Here is a 24,150-nt window from a genome sequence, read left to right as displayed (position 1 = left end):
CAAGGGGTTTGAATAAGATTCAAAGAGGCACCTTTAAGATACAATAAGCTTAGCAAAATACAATATGCATGAGAAGAAATAGGGTACACCGCTAAAATGAAAGCATAGAGCAGTTTAAGAAATTATGCTAAATTTAAACAGGTTAGACAACATATGAATATTGGTGATTAAAGCAATGAGTGGGATTCATGGAGGGGCTGTTAAAACGTAAAAGTGGATAAGAACAATGTATGCAATTCAGACGATATGGGAAAAGTAAATTTACATCAATGAGCGATAATTATGAACAAGAAAAAACTAGTGGGCGAAAAAGTCGAAGTAGGCATTACAGCAACAGTTAATAGGATAAACAAATCAATGAATGAACGAGTGAGCAGATTAATTTTTCAATATAAGCAGAATAAACTCTGAACCTTTAAGCCACCTGTTGAAGCGAAGGAGTAATTGCAAACAACACATTTACTGGGTATCTTGAAGTAAGCAGAGGTACTCCCTAAGTATTTGGGGAGTTGTTTCTTGGCTAAGAAAATGGAAAGTGTTAACTCATTAAGTCCAATGATTTTTTTTGGCAATTAATCCGAGTATAGCAATGTAACCTCAGAGCTCTATATTCATTCAAATCAATGAACCTGTTGAACCATAGCACTCATTCCTGAAATGTTTAGCTATTATAATGCATTTTGCTTATTGGGAGACTTAAAGAATAAAAGAGTAAATAATTTAAAAAATGTATTAAAAATTCACAGTTTATCATAAAATGTAAAAACAAACAAACAAAATAACAACTCTCATATGTCCATGTCTATACTTGAAACAATATAAATATACTTTTTAAAACATCCCTTGATTAAATGCTGCTTAAATTAATTGCACCTAAAAACTGTTTCCATAATTTCTACGATATTGGAAAATACAAATATTTACAAAGAAATGACTTAATTTTTCATAAAAATCATAAGATATTTACAGAACGTTTTAGGTTCATGAAAAACATTTTGGGGTGTTTCTTACACCTAATTTGTTAATACTTAAAAATAAAGTATATTTAGACTTTATTTTTTAGACAGTATTTATGAACTTGATATATGTAGGGAAATGTGATTTTTTATTAGTCAATCAAACAAAAAGTATTTGCAATCAAAAAATATTTCTGATCAAAACCTTCAAAACTGCAATGAACAAAAATTGTTTGTGAAAGTAGTTTTGTTCACAAACCTTTTTTTAAATTATTCTAAATCACTTATTTTCTTTTTAAAAGTAAAATAGTTATTTTGCCAAACAGAAACTTCTGTTATTTGGTTGCAAATCTTCAACGTTTGGTTTTGATGCTCCCTGTTTTTTAATGAGCTCAATGAATTTTGAGAACGTGAACATCCTGGACGGGGCCTTAGGAGGACCGATGTTACTGGTGCTGACTAAAACATGACATGTTAAGTAAGTGGTCATACAGCAGGTTACACAGTAAATTGAGTGGTAACTAATCTTTACAAAGTCAGGCAGTTCAATTGCTTATGTGTTTGTTTGTTTTTCTTTAAAGAATAATATGCTAACATAATTCATAAGGACATACTCTTTATTTGCTTCTCTAAAGCTGTCAACATTTGTTCTATGGCAGGGTCAGGATTAGCACAGTATGCAAGTTATTTTTCATTTATTTATTATAGAACACATATTGGCAGCTTCAGAGAAGCATAACTGTGTAACTCAGTTACACGGTAAACCTGGCCCTGTACTGCTTTTAAGTTACTGCCTTAAAGGGTTTATAGAAAAAAATGCTGCAGCAAGAGTTCTGATGAAAATCAACAAGAGGGATCATATTTCTCCAATTTTAGCTTCCCTTCATTGGCTTCCTGTTAAATCAAGAATAGAATTTAAAATTCTTCTTCTAACGTATAAAGCCCTTAATAATCAAACTCCATCATATATCAGAGCTCTGATTACCCCGTATGTTCCTAACAGAGCACTTCGCTCTCAGACCGCAGGTCTGCTGGTGGTTCCTAGAGTCTGTAAAAGTAGAATGGGAGGCAGATCCTTTAGCTATCAGGCTCCTCTCCTGTGGAACCAACTCCCAGTTTTGGTCCGTGAGGCAGACACCCTGTCTACTTTTAAGACTAGGCTTAAAACTTTTCTTTTTGACAAAAATTATAACTAGTGACTCATGTTACTCTCAGCTACCTTTATAGTTTTACTGCTATAGGCTTAGGTTACTGGAGTATATCAGGATCTAATTTTCTCACTATATTGAGTTCTACTGTTCTTCAATTATGCATTATGTGTTGTCATTTCTGCTTTAACTTTCTGTTCTCTCTCTTTTCTCTTCATAGTAGGTACACCTGGTCTGGCGTTCTGTTAACTGTGACATCATCCAGAGAAGACGGCTCACCCGCTACTACCATCTAATGTAGAACAGATTACTAGATCAATGTGTGCTTCTGTGCTTTTTTGTTTCTCTTGTTGTGTCTCTGTTCTGTCTTCTGTAACCCCAGTCGGTCGAGGCAGATGACCGTTCATACTGAGCCCGGTTCTGCCGGAGGTTTTTCCTTCCCGTTAATGGGTGGTTTTTCTTCCCACTGTCGCTTCATGCTTGCTCAGTATGAGGGATTGCAGCAAAGCCATGTACAATGCAGATGACTCTTCCTGTGGCTCTACGGTTCCCCAGGAGTGAATGCTGCTTGTCGGGACTTTGATGCAATCAACTGGTTTCCTTATATAGGACATTTTTGACCAATCTGTATAATCTGACCCAATCTGTATAATATGATTGAATTTGACTTTGTAAAGTGCCTTGAGATGACATGTTTCATGATTTGGCGCTATATAAATAAAATTGAATTGAATTGAATTGAATTGAATAGCTTTTAAGTTGTCCGGGGGAAGCTCAATATAGAGACGCTGCTTCTCCGTATCGAAAGGAGCCAGTTGAGGTGGTTTGTGTATCTGATCAGGACACTCCTTTGGACGCTACTTTAGACGCTCCTTTGGCTCCTCTGTTTGTGGTTACATTCAGCTTCCTTTGAATGAATGAATGAATGAATGAATGAAAACTTTATTGTCATTGTCACAAGAACAACGAAATTTAAAAAAGTGCCATCGATCCGTTTATATGTTTAAAAAAAAAAAAAAAAAAAAATCTCTGTCCCACAATTTACACACAATATAAGAAATAAATAACAAATAACTGATAAAAAACAACTAATAAATAAAAAATAGCACATTCTCACACACATCATCCATGATAATTAATGGTTATTTTTGGTTGCATTTAGTTTTGTTATTGCTGTCGGGTAAAAACTGTCTCTAAAACGGTTGGTTCTTGTTCTGATTTCTGTGCAAGTCCTCCAGTGAGGGGAGAGGGCAGCCAATAATTTTTTGGGCTGTATTCACAACCCTTTGGAGAGCTTTCCTTTGAGCCGCAGTGCTGGTGTTATGCCAATGGATTCACTAAATTTTATATTGGGGTAAGGGATTAAATAAAAAGGATGAATATAAATGCATCCTACTCTTTTCCAATTTTAATTTTTAGTAAAAAGGTTTTGAAAATCATGTATAATTTTCCTTTGACTTTACAGTTTTGCACTACTTGCTGTTGGTCTCTTCCATAAAATCCTCCAAAATTCCATGATGTTGTACCATGTGATGGCCTGATGGGCTGAGGAGTGGGGTTGGATGTTTGTGTGTATGCTTCTATGTGCATGCAGGTCTCTCCATACCTGGTCACAAGCTTCTTTGCAGGGTGATGTCTCGGTAGCATGTTGGCAGCAGGAGGGATCTGTAGGCACAGACACACAGAGTTAGCCGAAATGTCAACACTAACACCCTAGTATGGGATTTGAAAGGGCACATGATTTTGAAATGCATTGTGGGATGCAGTCGGCATTTTCTGGGGCAACAGGTTTTGTTTACATTGCTGATTCGTATGCTCTGATGTGAGAGATAGAGACACAAAGTGCTTGAATAATGGACCATACTAAAGAGATAGACTGCACAAGCTAGACCCTGTTCCGAAGGTCCGTTATAATCAAAAGAAAATCTCTAGGATTAGTGGGATTGAGCTGTTAAATAACTGACCTGTTTGCGGTCTCCCCAGTTTATTTTATCTGGTAATGTGGTGTTTCTATTGTAGACTTCTGTAGTAATAAAAAGACTCTTCAAAACCGTAACTATAGTTTACCATATTTAAAGGCAGAGGGATATTTACAGTTTCAGTACTGGGTTCTTATACAAACACAACGCAACCGATACCTGAGAACCCTATTTGTTCTCTCACACATACATTAAATAGGAAACATTGTGTCCACCCAGTCAGGGGCGTGTAACAGTATATCAGTGTTCTGTTCATCACATCACATCACATTGGTGGAGAAGATCATGCTGTAATGCAGACGTGTCCTTGCTGACACACTTTCCCCTAAACAGTCATTCTGTCCAATCCAAGTACGTCAGACTCTTTGCCTCCTGAGTCCGTTTATCTGTAATTTCCATGGCAACCAATTTTGCAGTCCAGGCTCTGTAATCTCATAATCTCTTAAAGAGCCCTATGAGCATGATAACTGGACAAAGGATTTACATGACCTGCTGCCAATCTCAAAGGCTGAGCTCGCTTTCTATCTCATCAACAGGCAAGAATCCAGAAATGTTACATCTTTAGGAGCTTGTGGACAAAGCAACTTTGGCTGGGTCCAGTATCTCTGAATTTGTCTTCTTAAAGAGAATATTGTTGTAATTTCAGTGGTATGTGAACTCCACGCCTTCACCTCACAGTACTCCTCCTACACCCAGTTGTCTGTAGGACAAGTTTGTTAAAATTATTTTAAGCCTGGCATCCACCCTGCATTTATGTTGGAAATATTTAGGGGTTTATTGGGCAATTTATTTATGAATTTTCACAATCCATAATATGTCTAGCTCTTCCTCATCATACATAGCTGGATTCATTTTGTAATGTGTTTTATGTTATTATTGTAACAGTTATCTGAATTCAAGACTGTACTACTGCTGAGACCATTGATAAAAGAAAAGTAAATGTTTTACACTATCAATAGCCATTTATTAACACTGTAAACAACATACAATGCACTGCTATTTTACCCCATCCAAGTTATTTTGGTGAACAAATTACTGTTAAAGTGCTGTTGTCCTCTTTTTTGTGCTAATTACACATCTATTTATGCCAAAGTTCTTCACTCACAGCAGCTGAGGGAGGTTCCTAAAGCCCTGGATTATTCTTGATCCAAGTGGCAAGGTGGATTCTGCCCATTGTATCTGCTTACTGGTGTGGCTGAATCCTGATCACATGTTGCAGCAGTGCTCTTTAAGACTGAGGCAGGTGTGAGGATGAAAGGTTCACACAGCAAAAAAGGCATCTGCCCCTGATTTGAGCAGGTAAATTGTACCGCGTTTACACTACCCCTTTTTAACCGTGTCGAGACCAGTCCGAGCTCGGTAACTGAGATAAATATCGAGTATAAATGGAACGCAAACTGAACTGAACCAAACCAGACACAACCGGACCGCGCTAAATCCAGACCAGTTTCATGTGTGGGCTCGGCCTGCTTTTTCCCTGGCCCGGTTCTATAATAACAAAGAGCGCATGAGCAAACCACGTCATCTCCTTGCAGCCAGCTGACATTTCAGACATTCATAAAAATACTAGCTTCCCTACCATGACACACGATTTCCAGTGATGATTCTGCTTAGCAGTGTGATGAACCTCAGAGTCAGTCGATGTTTCTTGGTTCTGTAAATCCTTATTAGACACTGGTTTGTCTTATCCACTTCCATAAAGCCGACTCTGTCAAGTAAATTCACCAAAAGTTGCCGTCTTCGCCTGACTCTCCTCAAACAACTAAATATAATCAAGCATAACTTCCTGAATGTTACGGGCGCTGCCATTTTGGTTTGCTTGATTCCCTCCTTCAATCCTAGAAAGCAGTAGTACCGCAGATCGTCACTAGGAGGCATTTACCTCAAGTTTAATTGTAGTTGCAATAGGAACACTCAATAAGGTTGTTTCAGGTTTAGGTCTAGAGAGGTACAACTTGAGCATGTTCATATGACAAACATGTGACGTGCGTCAGCGGTTAGGGGTACCAATCACATAGTTACTTTCCCCTACTTTTCCTTGAACCTCAAAGCGACCTTCAAACTTGGCAGACAAAGCAGTACCTGCAACAGGTAAAAGAGCAATAACTTTGTTTCACACAGTAAAATCTCTTTTCACAGAGGACCTCTCATAATTCTTTTTCATGTTTTGCTATGACATGGCCATATGCTTCTTCGCTAAAATGTTTGCATGACACACACTCATGAAATGTTTTTACATAATCTGCAATACTTTGACTTGATGTCTCTTTCAGAGCTATAAGTGGACCACGAAGTGTATTTCCAAAAACTAACTCGGCTGGACTAAAACTTAGGGGCTCTCTATTTGAACAAATAGCACAAATGGGATCCCTTCATCCCAACTTTTTGTTGACTTAAGGCAATACTTCTGTAGCATTAATTTTAAAGTCTGATGTGACCGTTCCAAATATCAGGATGATAGGCAGAGGAAATCACATGCTTAGAGTCTGAGTAACCTGTTTAAATAACTTTGACAGCCCCACTGAATGTAGCATTCATAGTGTATTTTAAAAAGTTGAGGAAGGTCTTGATTGGTGCATGGCCTCTGGAAATGGTCCACAAGGAACTTAGTATGTTGGAGGCGGGTCCAGTGTAATTACAGCAAATCCCAGGCACGTGCTGCCGCAGTCATTTCTGAATGCTTAACCCAGAGCCCAGTCTGCACTACTAGGTAAAAATCGACAGCCGTAACACCAACATGAACCAAGAAGTAAACATTACTGCCTATAGCCGCAAGAGGGCTCTGTAGGTTTGTGAAAACTATATGTTGCTTCTGTACCACATAAAAATCTGTTGAAACATTAACTTATAGAAAACAAAGACTGAAGACCTTTATATATTGTTTTGATGTTTCAGTCTGCATTCATGCAGCGGAGCGTTGCATGGTGCAGTTCCAAGCCCCACACTATGACAGAACCCTGTTATCGGGCTGTCTAAGCACATCAGCTTTATGTTGTTCTAAAATATTATGTTAGCTTAGCACGTAGCACTGTTACGCTCACGGTCTAATGTCAGCATAATTTTGACAACTTTCAGCGTAACGGGCCGTTATGCTGAAATACGCTGGCAAGAACCTTCCCGGTTGGAGTTGCTGGTTTGTTATGCTAATTTACCCCATTTAACCTCCCAGGTATGTTTCATGCTATTCAGCCTGTTGTGGATGCAGTTGTGTAATTGAATAAGTTGGTTTACCAGATTAAATGTCCATGAAAAATACGGTAACTGCAGCCCTCTCAGAATACAAGCGCTCTGTTCGAACAACTAGGCTACCACTCCACTAATTAACAAATAAGTTAATTAATTGTAAATTGCAGAACCTAAGTTTGAGATGAATAAAAAACAAATATACGTGAACTATTGTTAAAGATTATGAGATTACAGAGACTGGACTGCAAAATCGGTTACCATGGAAATTACAGATAAACGGACTCTGGAGGCACAGAGTCTGACATACTTCTATTGGACAGTATGACTGATTAGGGGAAGATGAGTCAGCTAGGACACGTCTGCATTATAACATGATCTTCTCCACCAATGTGATGAAGGGAACACTGATATCATCACCCCTGAATGGGTGTACACAATTGGTCCTACATAATGTCTGTGTGAGGTATGAACAAGGCTCTCGGACGTCCGGATATCTGCCCGTCACGTTGTTGTTTATGAGAACACCAGTACTGAAGCTGTAAACATCCCTCTGCCTTTTAGATTAAATATGGTAAAATATAGTTTAGGTTTCAAGACTCTTTTTATTTCTACAGAAGTCTACAATAGAAACGCCACATTATTCAGAAAAAGAAGCTGGGGTGGCCGCAGCAGGTCAATTATTTAACACTATGCTAGGGCTGTCAATAACGAAAAAATAATAAATTATTTTAGTAATCGTGCATTCTATCAATTAAAAGAATTGTCAAGTTCTGCACATTTTTCGCTTAATTACTTAAGTTTATTTTATGACTATTAGAAATACATGAGAAAAGTCCTAATAAATAATTTATTTAGATCCTTTTTTGAATAATACAATTAAAAGGATGCATCTTCAGCTAAAAAAGGTTTTAGTATTTAATCAATAAAAAAAAAGAATATCTATATAACATTTTAAAATTGATTGAACAAAAACATGTTTCTTCTTGAGTATTGAATTTTCCCATGCACTGTGAATGCACCACACCAGCGTTGCTCACAGCTTCTGCTTGATCTTTTTTATATTGAATTAAATTTTTAAAATTATGTGCTTTTCTCAAAACTTAAAGCTATCCTGCCTCTTCAAGTTTCTGCTCTGCTTAGAAAAATGGTATGGGCCAGATATGGGCAAAATTGTCGCCCTGTTCACAGTTCCGGATGGCAAAACTCTGGATGATGAGAGCTGCGAACTGATCACAAACTTCATAAATTTGTTATAAATCAACGGTTTGCTCTAAAATTCTGAAAATATTTACGTATGTCCAAGAATGCTTTATCTAACTCCTTGATTTTTAATATGGTCATTAATGAAACGGTTTCAGAGAAAAAAAAACATTAAACTTTATAGTCCTATACATGTAAATTTAAATTTCTTGTAAATTGGTCAAATTCGCCTGGATTTTTACCAAACTGAAACACATGTTTATTCTGGCTGTGCTTTACAGATAGAGGCCATTTTTATTGGCATTGACCAATATTTGTGGAAAATACATTGATTTATCCAGTTTACAAACTTTGAAAAAAAGTTTGGAAAGTGTGGCACTTTCAAAAGCTTGAATACATGCAGTGAGAGAATTGTTGCACCTTATTCAAGGAATACATCCTGAAAATCTGAGCTTGTTACACCACACAAGTGATTTTAGGTGAATCTTTGAAGTTTTCAAGTTTTTTCCTCACTTTTGGAAATAGGCCCCGCCCACTTGTTTAAATCATTACCATATGTAATACTTTAGTTAAGGGCTATGACTGGAAGGGGATGAAGAAGGTTTTGTAAAAATCCGATCAGCCATTCTTGCGTAGTAGATTTCTTGACATCACAGCGCCCCCTAGTGACGGACGATCCTCAAACGCGGGACACGTGTGCAAAATCTTATTTGGACTATGGGTTATGAAGAACATGTTAACATCTGTTATGGTTTTAGAATAATCAGCAATTACATTTAGACCTAGCTAGCTAACGCACTTATTTTAGCATTATTTTTCGAAAAAGTCAAAATTCAAAAATCCGCCATGTTAACTTTTTTATTTGTCCATGGCACGCTTATATATAAAGTTTTGCGTGGATTGCACAAAAAATGTAGGAGGAGTTTAACAAGAAAGGTTTAACCTTTCTTGCCATGTAGCGCGAAAACTAGCTGGGAAACGAAAGGTGTGCCAATCCCCTTTTTGATGCAGAATTATCCAATAAACGAAGTGTTATTAAGTTTTTGAGTGTGGGACCAGTAGTTTGGTGGTTATAGGCCGAAACGCATTGTCCTTTGTTATAGCGCCCCCTAGTAGATGAGGGGTCTGAATTTCTGGGTTTGAGTAGCGGTGCACATTCTGTACTTGGATACCTGATTCAATAGGTTTGTTACTGTTAGAAAAATGTAAATGTAATCATTTTATTTATATCAAGTTACAGGTATTTGGTGTGTTTTAAGAGTTTGCTTTCAGGAAGGTTTTGTTGTATTTAACCTTAGGCAGGAAAAACAAATGGTTCTCTCAGATAAGGAATGTCTCCCTTATCCAGCTGTGCATGAAGCTGGTGAGCAATTACCCCCTTCCAATCCAATTGTTTCCTTCTTTGCTTTTAACCTCCTGACCCTTTTCAACCCCCACGTTGTAAATTCCTGAAACCTCCTGACCCCCTCTTTGATGTGTGGTAATAAAGGCAGAAGAACAGAAATGACCTGGCGCAGACGATCCTAAACTTTCAGGGAGTGAAGTTCTCCGTTTGGGTATCATCTGTCCTTTTCTATAGAACAGTCTAAAACTTGTGTTGTGTGCTTTTCGTTCTAGAATAAAAGGGGTTGTCTTTAATAACCCTAACAGTTACAAGTCCTCATGGGCCGCACAACGCGTTTTAGTTCCGTAATAATAATAATAATAAGAAGAAATAATTTAAAAACACACGAAAAACAATAGTGTTCTCTGCTCACAGAGCAGACGAACGGCATAGTCGTGTGCCTGCGCTGCGGGCTTGGAACCCTAATAATAATAATAATAAATAATTTAAAAACAAACGAAAAACAGTAGTGTTCTCTGCTCACAGAGCAGATGAACAGCATAGCCGTTCGCCTGCACTGCGGGCTTTGAACCCTAACTAGAACTGCAAGCAGTTATTAACGGGTTCCAAGCCCATCCATGCCCCGCCCCCTTGAGCATGTTCCTGGACTTCAGTTCAGTGTTGAACACCATCATCCCACAGCATCTGGTGGAAAAACTGGAACATCTGGGCTTCAGCACACCCCTTCACAACTGGATGCTAGACTTCCTCACCTCCTGACCTCTGTTTGTCCGGGTCGGACAGAACACCTCTGATGTCATTACCCTAAGCACGGGCTCCCCTCAGGGCTGCGTCCTAAGCCCCCTGCTGTTCACTCTTATGACACACAACTGCGTCCCCAGGTTCACCACCAATCACATCGTGAAGTTTGCAGACGACATGACGGTGGCTGCCCTAACCCTTTTTTCTGATGGATCACAGCAAGGAAGATTTAACCGTTGTGGACATGGTCGTGCACGTCAGGGCAGAGGTTGTGGACAGTGGTCTCATTCACAACTGTGGACAATTGGGACACTGGGAGAATGATTGCCCGCTGGAACCGCAGCAGCCTGATGCCGGTAACTGACAGGTGGGGTATCGGACCCTGGATCCGGAGGCCAACCTCGTTGAGAAGGGACCTGCCAAGGGGCGTGAGGCTTCACACACACACACACACACACACACACACACACACACACACACACACACACACACACACACACACACACACACACACACACACACACACACACACACACACACACACCGCTACACCTGTGTTTGAATGCTGAAATGGTACCTGCTTCTACTGATCCACATAGTTTGCTCACAGAGGCCATCAAACACTTAGAATGTGCCACAGCTGTTACAACAGGCACGTATCTCCACACAGAGACCCCTGCCTTTTAAAAAAATGCCTTTAACAATGTTTTCTATGCTGGTAATAGGTAAAGAAATTTATTTTGTTGTTGACTTGGGTGCAACTCACTCTTATCTGCTAAATGTATCAAGGAACAGCCAAAGCTTAGTGGTTGTTATGTTCATTCTGTCTGAGCTTTCAGTTAGGGAAAGTTTTTCTGTTTCTTTTAAAGTGTTTCACTCCGCAAGGAGTGAAGCTGAAGCATTTTTATTTTGGTGTCTCCTCTGTGTCCTTTTAATCTTATGGATAGAGCTTTGATGTGTAGATTGGACATTATCATTTCAACCTCTGACGGACTGACGGTTCACACTCAGGACTCTGACTTTACTGCAGTACATTGGGCCCCAGATAAATCTTTGTATCCATACGAATGGAAGCTTCTAGCTGCTCCAGAGCCTTAACATTTTCTCTCAGCAGTAAATGCTGCAACACCTGACAGTGACATAATGATTCAGATGACTTACATGGTACTTCCCTTGTGTCTGACGGACCTGACTTTGACTTGTGGAAACTTTCTCATTTAATACATTGATGATTTGTTAATCTGTACTGAATCAGCTAATCAATGCAGGACAGACATGTTAAAATAGCTTTAAGATCTCTATTAAAAAAAGGCCATAAAGTCTCAAAATCTAAATGCAGTTTGTGCAGGAGGAAGTCACATTTTTGGGCCATGTTCTTTAACATAAAAGCAAAAAGTAGTCACCTCAGCGGATCAAAGCGGTTCTAAAAATCCTAAAGCAAATCACAAAGAAACAAATTATTTCATTTCTGGGTATGACAGGTTACTGCAGAGCTCACATTCCAAACTACTCCAAGCTTGAATCTCCGTTGGCTGCTTTAATACATGGACAGGGACTGGCAGCTGCTGGTAAAATCACATGGACGTCTGAGGCAGAACTGGCTTTCTCTGCTCTGAAAGCAGCCTTGTCTTCTGCACCGGTGCTGGCTTTGCCAAACTCTGACAAACCATTTATTTAAATGATGGATAAAAAATCTGGTTTCATGTCATCTGTTTTGTTGTAATCCCATGGTGACAAATTGCGACCTGTGGCTTATTCCAGTAAACTTCACGCTGTTGCAGCTGGTTTACCTGGTTGTTTGCGTGCTATTGCTGCAGCTGAGAAAGCAGTGTTAGCGTCACGTGACATTGTTGGCTACAACTCTCTGACAGTTTTTGTTCCACATTCTGTTTCCACCATCCTCCTGGAACAAAAGACTTCTTATTTGTCAGCAGCAAGGTGGCTTAAATTTTCCTAAATTTTACCGGACATACCTGACATCACTGTAAAACAATGCAGTATTTTAAACCCAGCCACACTTCTGCCTACAGAGAAGGATGAGGAAAGTCTTGACATGACCATTCGTCCTGACTTACAAAGCATCCCTTCTAACACCAATCTCATATTGTATGTTGCCGGCTCCTCCTCCCGTTTTGCTCCAGGTTTGAACCGAGATGGGTTTGCTGTGTGTTCTGACTCAGGTGTTTTGCGCTCAGGTCCTTTACAGCACTCCTGCTCAAACAGCTCAACCTATCGCTTTAACTGCGGCTTGTAAGTTGGTGAAAGGAAAAACTGTGACTATCTACACTGACTCCAGATATGCTTTTGGTGTCGTTCATGAGTTTGGAGCTCTGTGGAAACATCAGTTTTTTTTTTTTTTTTTTTAAATCTGATGGAAAACCTATTTTGAATGCTAAACAAGTTTCTGATCTTTAAGATGCTATTTTATTGCCAAAAAACATTGCGGTAGTAAAATGTGTGGCCCATACAGGACACTTGGACACAGTCTCACGAGGAAACTCTGCTGCAGACTCAGCAGCCAAAGCTGCTGCTCTGCGGCCTCTTCCTCCAGCTGAGATTTCTCTTTTTCTGGCTGATCCACATACAGCTACTGTTTCTGAACTGCAATCTTTTGCTACTCCACAGGAAAAGGACAAATGGAAAAAGGCTGGTTGTACCTTTGACAACATTTCTGGCTGGCATTTTTCTGATGGTAGACCATGCCTCCCTAAACCGTCCGTCCGTCCCTCCGTCTTCTTCCACTTATCCGGGGTCGGGTTGCGGGGGCAGCAGCTTCAGTAGGGAGGCCCAGACGTCCCTCTCCCCCGGCCACTTGGGCCAGTTCCTCTGGAGGAATCCCAAGGCGTTTCCAGGCCAGCCGGGAGACATAGTCCCTCCAGCGTGTCATGGGTCTTCCCCTGGGCCTCCTCCCGGTGGGACGTACCCGGAACACCTCACCAGGGAGGTGTCCAGGAGGCATCCTGACCAAATGCCCGAGCCACCTCAACTGGCTCCTCTCGACGTGGAGGAGCAGCGGCTCTACTCTGAGTCCTCCCCGGATGACTGAGCTCCTCACCCTATCACTAAGGGAGAGCCCAGACACACTACGGAGAAAACTCATTTCAGCCGCTTGTATCTGGGATCTCGTTCTTTCGTTCACGACCCAAAGCTCGCGACTATAGATGAGGGTAGGAACGTAGATCGACCGGTAAATCGAGAGCTTGGCCTTTTGGCTCAGCTCTCTCTTCACCACATCGGATCGGTACAGCGCCTGCTTCACAGCAGACGCTGCACCAATCCGCCTGTCGATCTCCCGCTCCATCTTCCCCTCATTCATGAACAAGACCCCAAGATACTTGAACTCCTCCACTAGGGGCAGCACATCCTCCCCAACCCGAAGAAGGCACTCTACCTTTTTACCGTTCAAGACCATGGTCTTGGATTTGGAGGCACTGATTTTCATCCCGGCCGCTTCGCACTCGGCTGCGAACCGCTCCAGTGAAAGCTGTAGATCACGCCCTGATGAAGCCAATAGGACCACGTCATCCGCGAATAGCAGAGACGCAATCCTAAGGCCACCAAAACGGATCCCCTCAACACCTTGGCTGCGCCTAGAAATTCTGTCCATAAAAGTTATGAACAGAATCGGTGACAAAGGGCAACCTTGGCGGAGTCCAACTCTCACCGGAAACGAGTCCGACTTACTGCCGGCAATGCGGACCAGACTCTGATACCGGTCGTACAGAGACCTGACAGCCCTTATTAAAGGGTCCGGTACTCCATACTCCCGGAGTACCCCCCACAGGATCCCTCGGGGACACGGTCAAATGCCTTCTCCAGATCCACAAAGCACATGTAGACTGGTTGGGCAAACTCCCATGCCCCCTCCAGAATCCTGCTGAGGGTATAGAGCTGGTCCAGTCTCTTCCTGAATCCGAGAATCGACTATCCGACCGACCCTCCTTTCCAGAACCCCTGAATAGACCTTACCAGGGAGGCTTAAGAGTGTGATTCCTCAGTAGTTGGAACACACCCTCCGGTCCCCCTTTTTAAATAGGGGAACCACCACCCCAGTCTGCCAATCCAGGGGAATTGCCCCCGATGTCCACGCAATGCTGCAGAGCTGCGTTAACCAACACAGCCCCACAACATCCAGAGCCTTAAGGTACTCAGGGCGAATCTCATCCACCCCTGGGGCCCTGCCACCGAGGAGCTTTTTAACAACCTCGGCGACTTCAGCCCCAGAGATAGGAGAACCCAACCCAGAGTTCTCAGGCTCTGCTTCCGCAATGGAAGACGTGTTGGTGGGATTACGGAGGTCTTCGAAGTATTCTGCCCACTGACGCACAACGTCCCGAGTCGAGGTCAGCAGCACACCACCCCCACTGTAAACAGTGTTGGTACTGCACTGCTTCCCCCTCCTGAGACACTGGATTCTGGGTGATTGTAGAATGGTATGTGATCACAAGTCTTACAAACCTTTGTGCCATCGCGTCTGAGCTCGTAGGTTTCAGTAAGCATGTATACTGTCATACATTTTGGACAAACACATACTGTAAGAAGTTATCACGGAGGACACCAATCAACAAGTCTCCTGGTTTTTCACTTGTGGACTGATCACTTCGTAAAATGTGTTATTTAGTTAGAAGTTATAAATTTACTGAAGGCTGTGGCTGGAAATAATTGGGGTGCAGATAGACAATCATTATTAAACATATATAGGGCTCTCATGAGATCAATAATACATTATGGCAGTTTTATTTATGGAGCAGCAGCTAAAACAACATTACAAAGAATAGATAGATTACAAAGTAGGGCTTTACGTATATGCACAGGAGCAGTGAAAACAACACCTATCAACGCTCTTTTAGTAGAGACTGGAGAAACTCCACTGGAATTCAGAAGAATGAAATTAGGTTTAGTATACTGGATGAAAATTAAAAGTAGTATGGATGAAAATGTAACTTGAACAATTTTACAAACTTGTTGGGAATAAAAGGACAGGCCAAGAATGGAGTCTTAAAGGATTATTGGGAAATAAAGGAAATATAAAGGATATTTATAGATTAAGGAAAGCATTATTTATTTATTATTTATCATCTTCAGAATACAAAATTAACAAATAGAATTTAATAGATGTAAAACAGTGTTGCTACACACTCATGAACAGTAGTTGGCGGTATGCACCTTAAAGTTGCTTGTGACTTGCGTTTGATTTTTATTCATACCACTCTCATTTAATTGTTTTCCAGCCACCTGTAAGACGTATTATGAGACGGTACGCAGGAGCTGAAGCTGCCAAGAATTCAGCTCGGAGTCGAGCTAGAAGAAAGAGGGTTTATTTGGTGACTATTTTTTCAGGTGCATTGATAGATCAGTGTTTACCGCAGGAGTTTGCTTAGGCGAGGTGGTGAGTTGGGGGGGACACGTTTTGCGCGGACCGACTCGCGGAGCGGGGGGTATCCATGAGTTTTTTCCCTGCCATTCACGCACGCGCGAAAGCAACAACAAAAAACCGCGTGTTAACGTCACGTGTTGGCCGCCTCGCCAAGATAGCGGTGCGGGAAACCCTGTAGATGTGTTGTGTCCATACGCAGTGCATCCCATCGCACAGTACTGATTCATTGTTTTTATTTTTTTTACAGCTGCTGGAATCGAGGCAGAGTGTGCAAGCGGATGAGGAAGTGGAACTCTGGAAGTCCGCCACCGTCGACCGCGTGTCTGGCGAAGAAGATGGCGTCGTTCGCGGGGTCTCTAGATGGATTGTACGGCCGCCGTCATTTCGTAGGCCAGATCTCTCTGAACTCTGTGTGAAGCTGCAGTCCCGGTTAGAGGCGACGCCGAAGTACAGAGCCACGCACAGCAGGCGTCTGCACATCGGACCTGCCTCGGAAAGAACGCCGTCAGCATTTACCTACAACCCCGAGGAGGCAAACGGACAGTTCACGGAGTTGTAATTATTGGATACGCATGTGTGGGCAGATCCTCGCGTAGTATATAGTTGTAGTTTGTTTTATTAAAGCTCTTTCTTTGCATAAACATCTTCCTGGCAAATGTTCATTTCCTGTATAAATTCATTCATGTCCTTGATGGTAGCCTAATAATAGTGTAGTAGTGTAGGATAACATGAATATACAGCATAATATGAATATATATATATATATATATATATATATATATATATATATATATATATATATATATATATATATATATATATATATATATGGCAACCAATCACGAGTAAGAATATTCAAGCCTGGCCTGGCCACGTGTGGTTTTGCTGCCAATCACGAGCGATTTTACTTGTTTCAAAATAGTAGTTTCAGCCAATACTGAGTAGGTTATTCAAGCCAGACCTGGCCAGCCGCGCGGGTTCGCTGCATTCATATGCTAATTAGGGCAATTAGTACAGCTGATCGCTCTCCACATACGTTATTGTCCGGTTCCGACAATTTGTGGCACTGACAAACGGCGACAAGCGCGGGTTGCAAATTGTCGTTAACTGCCGAAAATGAGGGAGATCTGCGGTAGTTTACGGGGACGAAAATCTCACTTTTTATGCAGTGAAAGGTCCAAGGAAGGAACACCTGGATCCATGCCACACAGAGCAAATTGTTCAAGGGAACACCACCTGAGCAGCATCCGGATTCAAACCCCCTGCCTAGAGGGGCTTACGACGACCGCCCACCTGTACCAGGCAGCGTGACGCGAGAGGCGGTGGGATTTTTATTTAGTTTTTCGTTTCTGTTTATAGAAAAAAACCAAGAAAAAGTACTGAGTACCAGAAGAAATGACAATCCACTCCGCAGCCAAGATCAACATGCAGCGATACGGAAGACTGAAGTTTTTAGAACTGGTGTCTGGCATCACACTCATTTTTATCACTCCTGTGCTCACTGGTGAAAAGTTACAGCACGAACAATTTATGACTAAACTGAGTAACACCAATTACACCCATCGGCTGACTCGAAGAGAACCCCATCACTTCAGTGACTTTCATGATCATGCTCATAACATCTAGTGACAACTAATGCATCAGACTGTACGTAAAACAAGATTCCACATGCTTTTGTTAGTACCTGTTTCTATTGACACTGCCTATATTCTAGCAACCTTTTTCCTTAGTCATTAATCTAACAGGTTAGTGGAGACCATTTTACACCATAAGACCGAAAGGGTACGTAAATTTTCTGATGTGCCATAACAGAAACTCTTTACAGGTTTCGAGGTAGTAGACATATGTTTAGTGCAGTAAGAATCCGCACCTCATTTTCTGAGGACAGTAGATTGTAAAGTAATCATACCTGCTTCATTTGCAATAACCCATAGAAATCACTCCACCAAGTCATGTGTGGTTAGATCTGCACATAGAACCAATGACTTGTCTGTTAAATTAGAAAATCTCACTGCTCTAATTGAAAAAGGTTTCTCCTCTCTGACAAAGGAACAACAGGCTATCAGAAATATGACCTTGCAAAACAGACTGGTCCTAGATTACCTACTGGCTAAGAAAGGAGGTGTTTGTCACATAATTGGGGAACAATGCTGCACTTTTATTCCTGATGTGTCTAACAACATGACCAATATCCATGATAAATTACAACAGTTGCTGACAATCCAGCAGGTAGAAAATAGTGGTTCATCCTGGGATCCAGTGTCTTGGCTCGTTTCTGGTGGTTGGACCTCCTGGTTAATAAAGATAGGAGGAATTTTATCTATTTTCTTTTTGATTTTGATTTTTCTTTCATGTTGTATTATTCCAATGGTTAAGAGAATGGTAATGAAAAAGACAAGTATGATGTTTCTGAATTAAAAGATGATGACAGTACTGATGAAGATGGATTTTACATTACTCATCTTTCACTTTGCTTATGTTTTATTTTTTATTTTATACAATTTCCTATTATTATTAATATTATTTTTACTATTACAGGCTCACAGTGTTTGAATATTTTCTTTATTATGTGATGATTTTAGCATCAGAAGAGAGGATTGTTGTGAAAATTTTTTATTGATGTATGTAACTCTGCTCATATCTTTTCTGGGTGCACCTGCATCACTTTCCCGTGAGAAAGAAGCTCACATGCTTACAGATTTACCATTGTGTTTTCACTCCGAGGACTCAGGGAGGAGTTGAGATTTACAACTGTGTTTTCATTTCCAAGGACAGAGAGGGGAGTTGAGTTAGATAAGAACTGGATCGTACCAGTGGTTGCATTCCTTTGAAGATAACTCCCACATTCTTTGTTAACCCAAAATGTATAAAGGTTTAGTGTGCCCTTTTCCTTTCGCTCTGTTTCCTGACTGCATTGGGGGTCAGAGACATTCAAACGCTCATGCCTTTGAATAAATAACTTAAAGACAAACAATGCATAACTTGTTTTCATGAGTGGTGTGCTCACTTAATTGATAATTATTAATATCCATTACACAACCAGAGTGAGTTATTGACATATAAACTTAAAAAATTTCAAACTACGTGGCTAGGCACCTTTAAAGGAGCATCTTGAGCTATGGACTGTGATTGAAGGCTTGCACTCATAAATTGGATCCTTCTGTGGTCTCAAAGCGAACCATAGCTCGAACTGAGCATCCTCCCATGTAGCGTACAGACCCACTGTTGTACTGCCAAATCTGTTCCACATCTGAGCGATCAGGTCAGGACTGAGGCTCCATCTACCACATTTTGACGACCACCCCTGGACAAGATTCAGGACACCCTGATGGAGAGAAGGTTCTCTAATGCTCCTTTTCCAAGGGCTCCGCTTCACCAGGATGTACTCGACTCACCCTACTGGGTTGGCTTTTGCTGGCCCTACTCAGGAGGTAGTACTGCCGAAGCCACCTTGAGTAGAGCTGTAACATGAGTGCACTGACATTCTAGTCAGTGGTGTGGCCAGCCGAAAGTGGAGCAAGCCAAAAAACACACAAAAAACCCTAACAATTTGCAGACTCAGTAATATGGACAGGGAAACAATGGATTCTCTGGATACACCGACCAAGATTTTCAGACATCCAGGTCATGGTCATTCCAAAAAAGTAAAAAACAAAACAACTGGACATGTTTTCCCAAAGTTTGAAGACGGTTCCACCTCTCAAAAACTTATAATACAGCTATAGGGTTAATTCCGGCCAATCATCACCTCATTCCTCAACCTCAGATCGGTGATCAAAACATCGTTCCTGCAAGCTAGGCCAATAACGACCATAACGACTCCCCATTACAGAGGAGTGGACCAGTTTCGGTTCAATCTGCTGGCTTACAATTACTTTAATGACTTCCCATTACTACGGGGGTGTACCTCTTTCTGTTGAATTTGCATGTTATCTAAGCCATTACAAGGCCTTTGTTGGGCCGTAGTATAAAGCTTGATACTCCACATTACTCCAGACTTTTTGAATTGAGAAAGCTACCTGGATAGGAAGTGAAACGTCTTCCAACTTCAGAAAACAAGTCCAGTTGATTTGTTTTTTACTTTTTTTGGAATACACCGAAAGCTGTTAAGTTTTGTCTCTAAGTGTGTGGTTCAAAAAGTTGTTTACGTCTACTGATTGAACCACTGCTGTGTGTATGCGGAAGAGGGCAGAGCAACCGGTGCTGCATCCGTGATGTTCCTCAGGACGCAGCCGCTGCAGTGTGGAGCGAAGCAGATTCCACACTGCAGCGGCAGCCAAGAGAGAAAGCTGCCATCGAGTGGACTCCACACCACTGTCCATAGTGTAAAACCCCCTGGAGCTCTGCTAAGCTGCTGCAGGTGGATCAAACACAGAAAACACTCCACCAAATCACTCTGTGTGACTGAGTGAATATTGGATATTCATACAGTGTGAACATCCAATATCCAGCCTGCAAAAATAAAAGGCCGTGCACTTTTTAATACGTCAGTCAAACTTTGGAACAGATTAGACAGTCTCCCCTCCCCTCCACTTCTTTCACTCCCCCACCACTCATACTTACATCTAGGCAGATAAGCTGGGCCTTATTTATTAGTTTACCTTGATCTGTGATCCAGATATTTATCAGGGTGGATTATTTTATCTTTAAAAGGCAGAGTGGATAAATTTTGCAGGTAAGAAACACCTAAGTCCCCTTTGGAATAACTGTGAGCATGCACAGGACTATCCTGACTGTTCTTCTGCTCCTCAGGGGGATCACATAAAAAGATCTCCCAAATCCACTCTGGTCTTATTTCTTTCTATTGAAGCCTTCCTCCTCTTCTAATGAACTTGTAAGAAAGGTTGTTTCTTGGGTGCGCTGGTGGCGCAGCGGGTAGCGCAGCTGGTAGCACGACCCATTTACGGAGGTCTTAGTCCTCGACGCAGTTGACCCGGGTTCGACTCTGACCCGCAGTCCTTTGCCGCATGTCTCTCCCGCTCTTCCACCCCCTTCCTGTCAGCCTACTGTGCTAAAAAGCGGGCCACTAGAACTTTGAAAAATCTCCCAAAAAAAAAAAAAAAAAAAAAAAAAAGCCTCTCAGCCATCTTCAGAATATACAGTGAGAGAAGTGGAGCTACAATGAACAGCTAACACTGAAGCTAACCGCTAAGCTAACCGGATCCTTAAACACTAGCATGCGCGGCCATGAAACTAGCTAGGAACGAGAACACACGCTGGTGTTGTGTATGTGAGATAACCAATAGATAAGGTGATACTTAGGGTTGTCAGACAGAAAGTAACTATGTTGACTAGATGTAGAGTAATGAAACATGAATCGATATGTTAAATTGATGATGTTGGATAACCTTTGCAATTAAGGTCAGGAGATTTTTTATTTTTATTTATTTATTCGTTTATTTGATAGGGACTAGTATGTCTCATGAATCATGTCACACACTACAACATTTTAGCTAAGGCTAATTTTTACACAAAACACAGTGACTGTACACAAGGCACAACCGAACAAATTACACTCTAAAACATCACAGATACAAGATCAGGTCAGTTAAATTATTAATGTTCACATATCTGACCTTTCAATAAAAAGTCTTTAAGTTTATATTTAAAAAGGACCCAGTTTGACTCTCCCTTCAGTTCTGCAGGTAATGTATTCCATGTTTTGGCACCTTGTACAGTGAAAGCTGATTGTCCGAAGGAAGTTTTGCGTCTGGGTACTTGACAGTTTCCACTGTGAGCTCCTCTTGTGACTGAGCCCACAGCACTAAGAGGAACTACACAGTCACTCAAAACCTCAGGGGCCTGATCATGCAAGCATTTTTGAACCAGTTTTAACTGAGCAAATTTGATAAAGTTCTCAAAATTTAGCATTTTGAAATTGTTCAAACTAACACAGTGATGGGACCTGATTGTTTTTTATCTAAGATTTTTATAGCTCTATTGTATATCATCTGAAAAGGCTTGATAGTGGTGTTTGTGGCCTGTGACCAAGAACTAATGCAGTAACTTAGATGTGAAAAGATCATGGAGTGCACAAAACTGTGAGCAGCGTGAAACGGTAGGTAATCTCTAATCAGTTTGAATATGTACAAGTTTGCTTTTGTTACTCTGGACACTTTTTTTTTTACATGGCTGTCAAATTTCAATTGTGAGTCAAGTATTAGTCCTAGATACTTGGTTTCTGAGACCTGCTCCATTTATCTGTAAATTTAATTCCTAAAAAAATTTAATTTGGATAATTGTGTAATTAGAATTTTATGATTTAACGTATCAAATGCCATTTTGAGATCCAAAAAGACTGCGCCTACTATTTCCCCACTGTCTATTGCCAACCTTATTTTTTCAACAAAATAACTGTTTGCTGTATCCTTTGAATAATGTGGTCGAAAGCCAAACTGTAGAGGTTTTAAAATTTTATGATACTGTATTGGAGACTATTTTTTCTAACACCTTAGAAAATACAGGCAGGATGCTTATAGGCCTGGTCATGGGATCCTGACTTAAAGATAGGCATTACTCTAGCCTGTTTCCAGGGTGCAGGGAATTGCCCGCTCTCGATGGACAAATCAATTACATGTGTTAGAGGTTTTATAAGTGCATTTTTGTTTCGTTTTACAAAGGCAGTATTAATGTGGGAGAGATCCATGCAATTACTTTGTTTAATTATATTTATGGCATTGTTTCCACATTATAGATGGATTTCCTTTGGCTTCTGTTATTGTAGATATGTAATATCTATTTTTGCATTTCTTAATTTTTTGTGACACGATTTCTTAAACTTTTGTATATGTTGATATCAGTATTTAATTTACTTTTAAGTGATTTCTTCAAAACCATGTCTCTCTCTTTCATCAATCTCCTGATGTCATCATTAAGCCACGGTAAAGATTTTTTTTTTTAAATGTTTTTGTTTTTTGAGGAACTTAGAAATGACTTCTTCCAAACTACTTATTATTTCTTTGCAACAGTTGTGGACATCCTCATTTTCCAAAATATTGCTCCAACTGATGCCATTTAATTCATTGTCTAAAACAGCAACCATTTTCAACAATTTATCTAGCTCACCATAAAACATTTCATTGCAAGAGCGGGGGGGGGGGTTATATAAAATCACAATTAGAAAGTGCATGCTTGATGACAGTGATACTTCAACAAAAATATGCTCAATGTTTACGTCATGTTCAAAAGTGACTTTAGTACACTTAAAAGAGTCTCTTAGATAAATTGCCACTCCTCCTCCTTTGCCTGTTTTCCTATCATTTTTATAAATACTATATCCTGGAATATGAATTAGATTAGAGTGAATCTTACTGTTGAACCATGTCTCACTTAAGGCTAAGAAGTGCAAATTTGACTCTATCAATCAATGTTGAGAACAGAGAGCATTAATGTATTATATTAATTCTGTTATTAATTATTCTATTCAATTCAATTTTTCAATTCAATTTTATTTATATAGCGCCAATTCATGAAACATGTCATCTCGAGGCACTTTACAAAGTCAAATTCAATCATATTATACAGATTGGTCAAAAAAGTCCTATATAAGAGTTGATTGCTTCAAAGTCCCGACAAGCAGCATTCACTCCTGGAGAAGCGTAGAGCTACAGGGAGAGTCGTCTGCATTGTCCATGGCTTTGCAGCAATCCCTCATACTGAGCAAGTATGGAGCGACAGCGGAAAGAAAAACTCCCCATTAAATGGGAAGCAAAACCTCCAGCAGAACCGGGCTCAGTATGAACGGTCATCTACCTCGACCGACTGGGGGTTACAGAAGACAGAGCAGAGACACAACAAGACAGACAAAAAAGCACAGAAGCACACATTGATGTGCAATGTAGAACAGTAATCTATTCTACATTAGATGGTAATAGCGGGTGATATGTCTTCCTTGGATGATGTCACAGTTAACAGAACGTCTTCATTAATTAAGAAGATTCTTCATTAATTGACCCAAGATCTCAGATGTTCCAAAATCTAGGTTGAGAAGTAACCATGCATTCTCTGTTGCCGTTTCTACTTTATTTAAAAAAAAAAATTCTATTGACATTGACGATTGTTTTGGTGTTAACATAATTCGTTTTTCCAAAAATAAACGGACGGGCGGCAAAGCCCCACGGGTTGGAGTCGATCCCGGGACGACCGCGTCGAGGACTAAAGGCCTCCTAACATGGTTCGCTCTAACCGCTCCGCCACGGGCACGCCCCGGAAAACAAAA

The 24,150-nt window shown here is 40.7% G+C and overlaps 1 protein-coding gene across 2 annotated transcripts in view; it reads right to left on the bottom strand.

The window, feature by feature from the left end:
• Positions 1-24,150, bottom strand: part of reck (reversion-inducing-cysteine-rich protein with kazal motifs) — a 187,806-nt gene that overhangs the window by 115,513 nt on the left and 48,143 nt on the right. For both annotated transcript variants that reach the window (XM_036125404.1, XM_036125403.1), the window contains exon 2: positions 3,711-3,769. In XM_036125404.1, the coding sequence (XP_035981297.1) occupies positions 3,711-3,769 (59 nt within the window). The remainder of the gene's footprint in view (positions 1-3,710; positions 3,770-24,150) is intronic.

This window comes from Fundulus heteroclitus, chromosome 21 (assembly GCF_011125445.2).
Source record: "Fundulus heteroclitus isolate FHET01 chromosome 21, MU-UCD_Fhet_4.1, whole genome shotgun sequence".
Taxonomy (NCBI): Eukaryota; Metazoa; Chordata; class Actinopteri; order Cyprinodontiformes; family Fundulidae; genus Fundulus; species Fundulus heteroclitus.
Note: the sequence above shows the minus strand (reverse complement) of the source record. Positions and strands in the feature narration are given on the sequence as shown.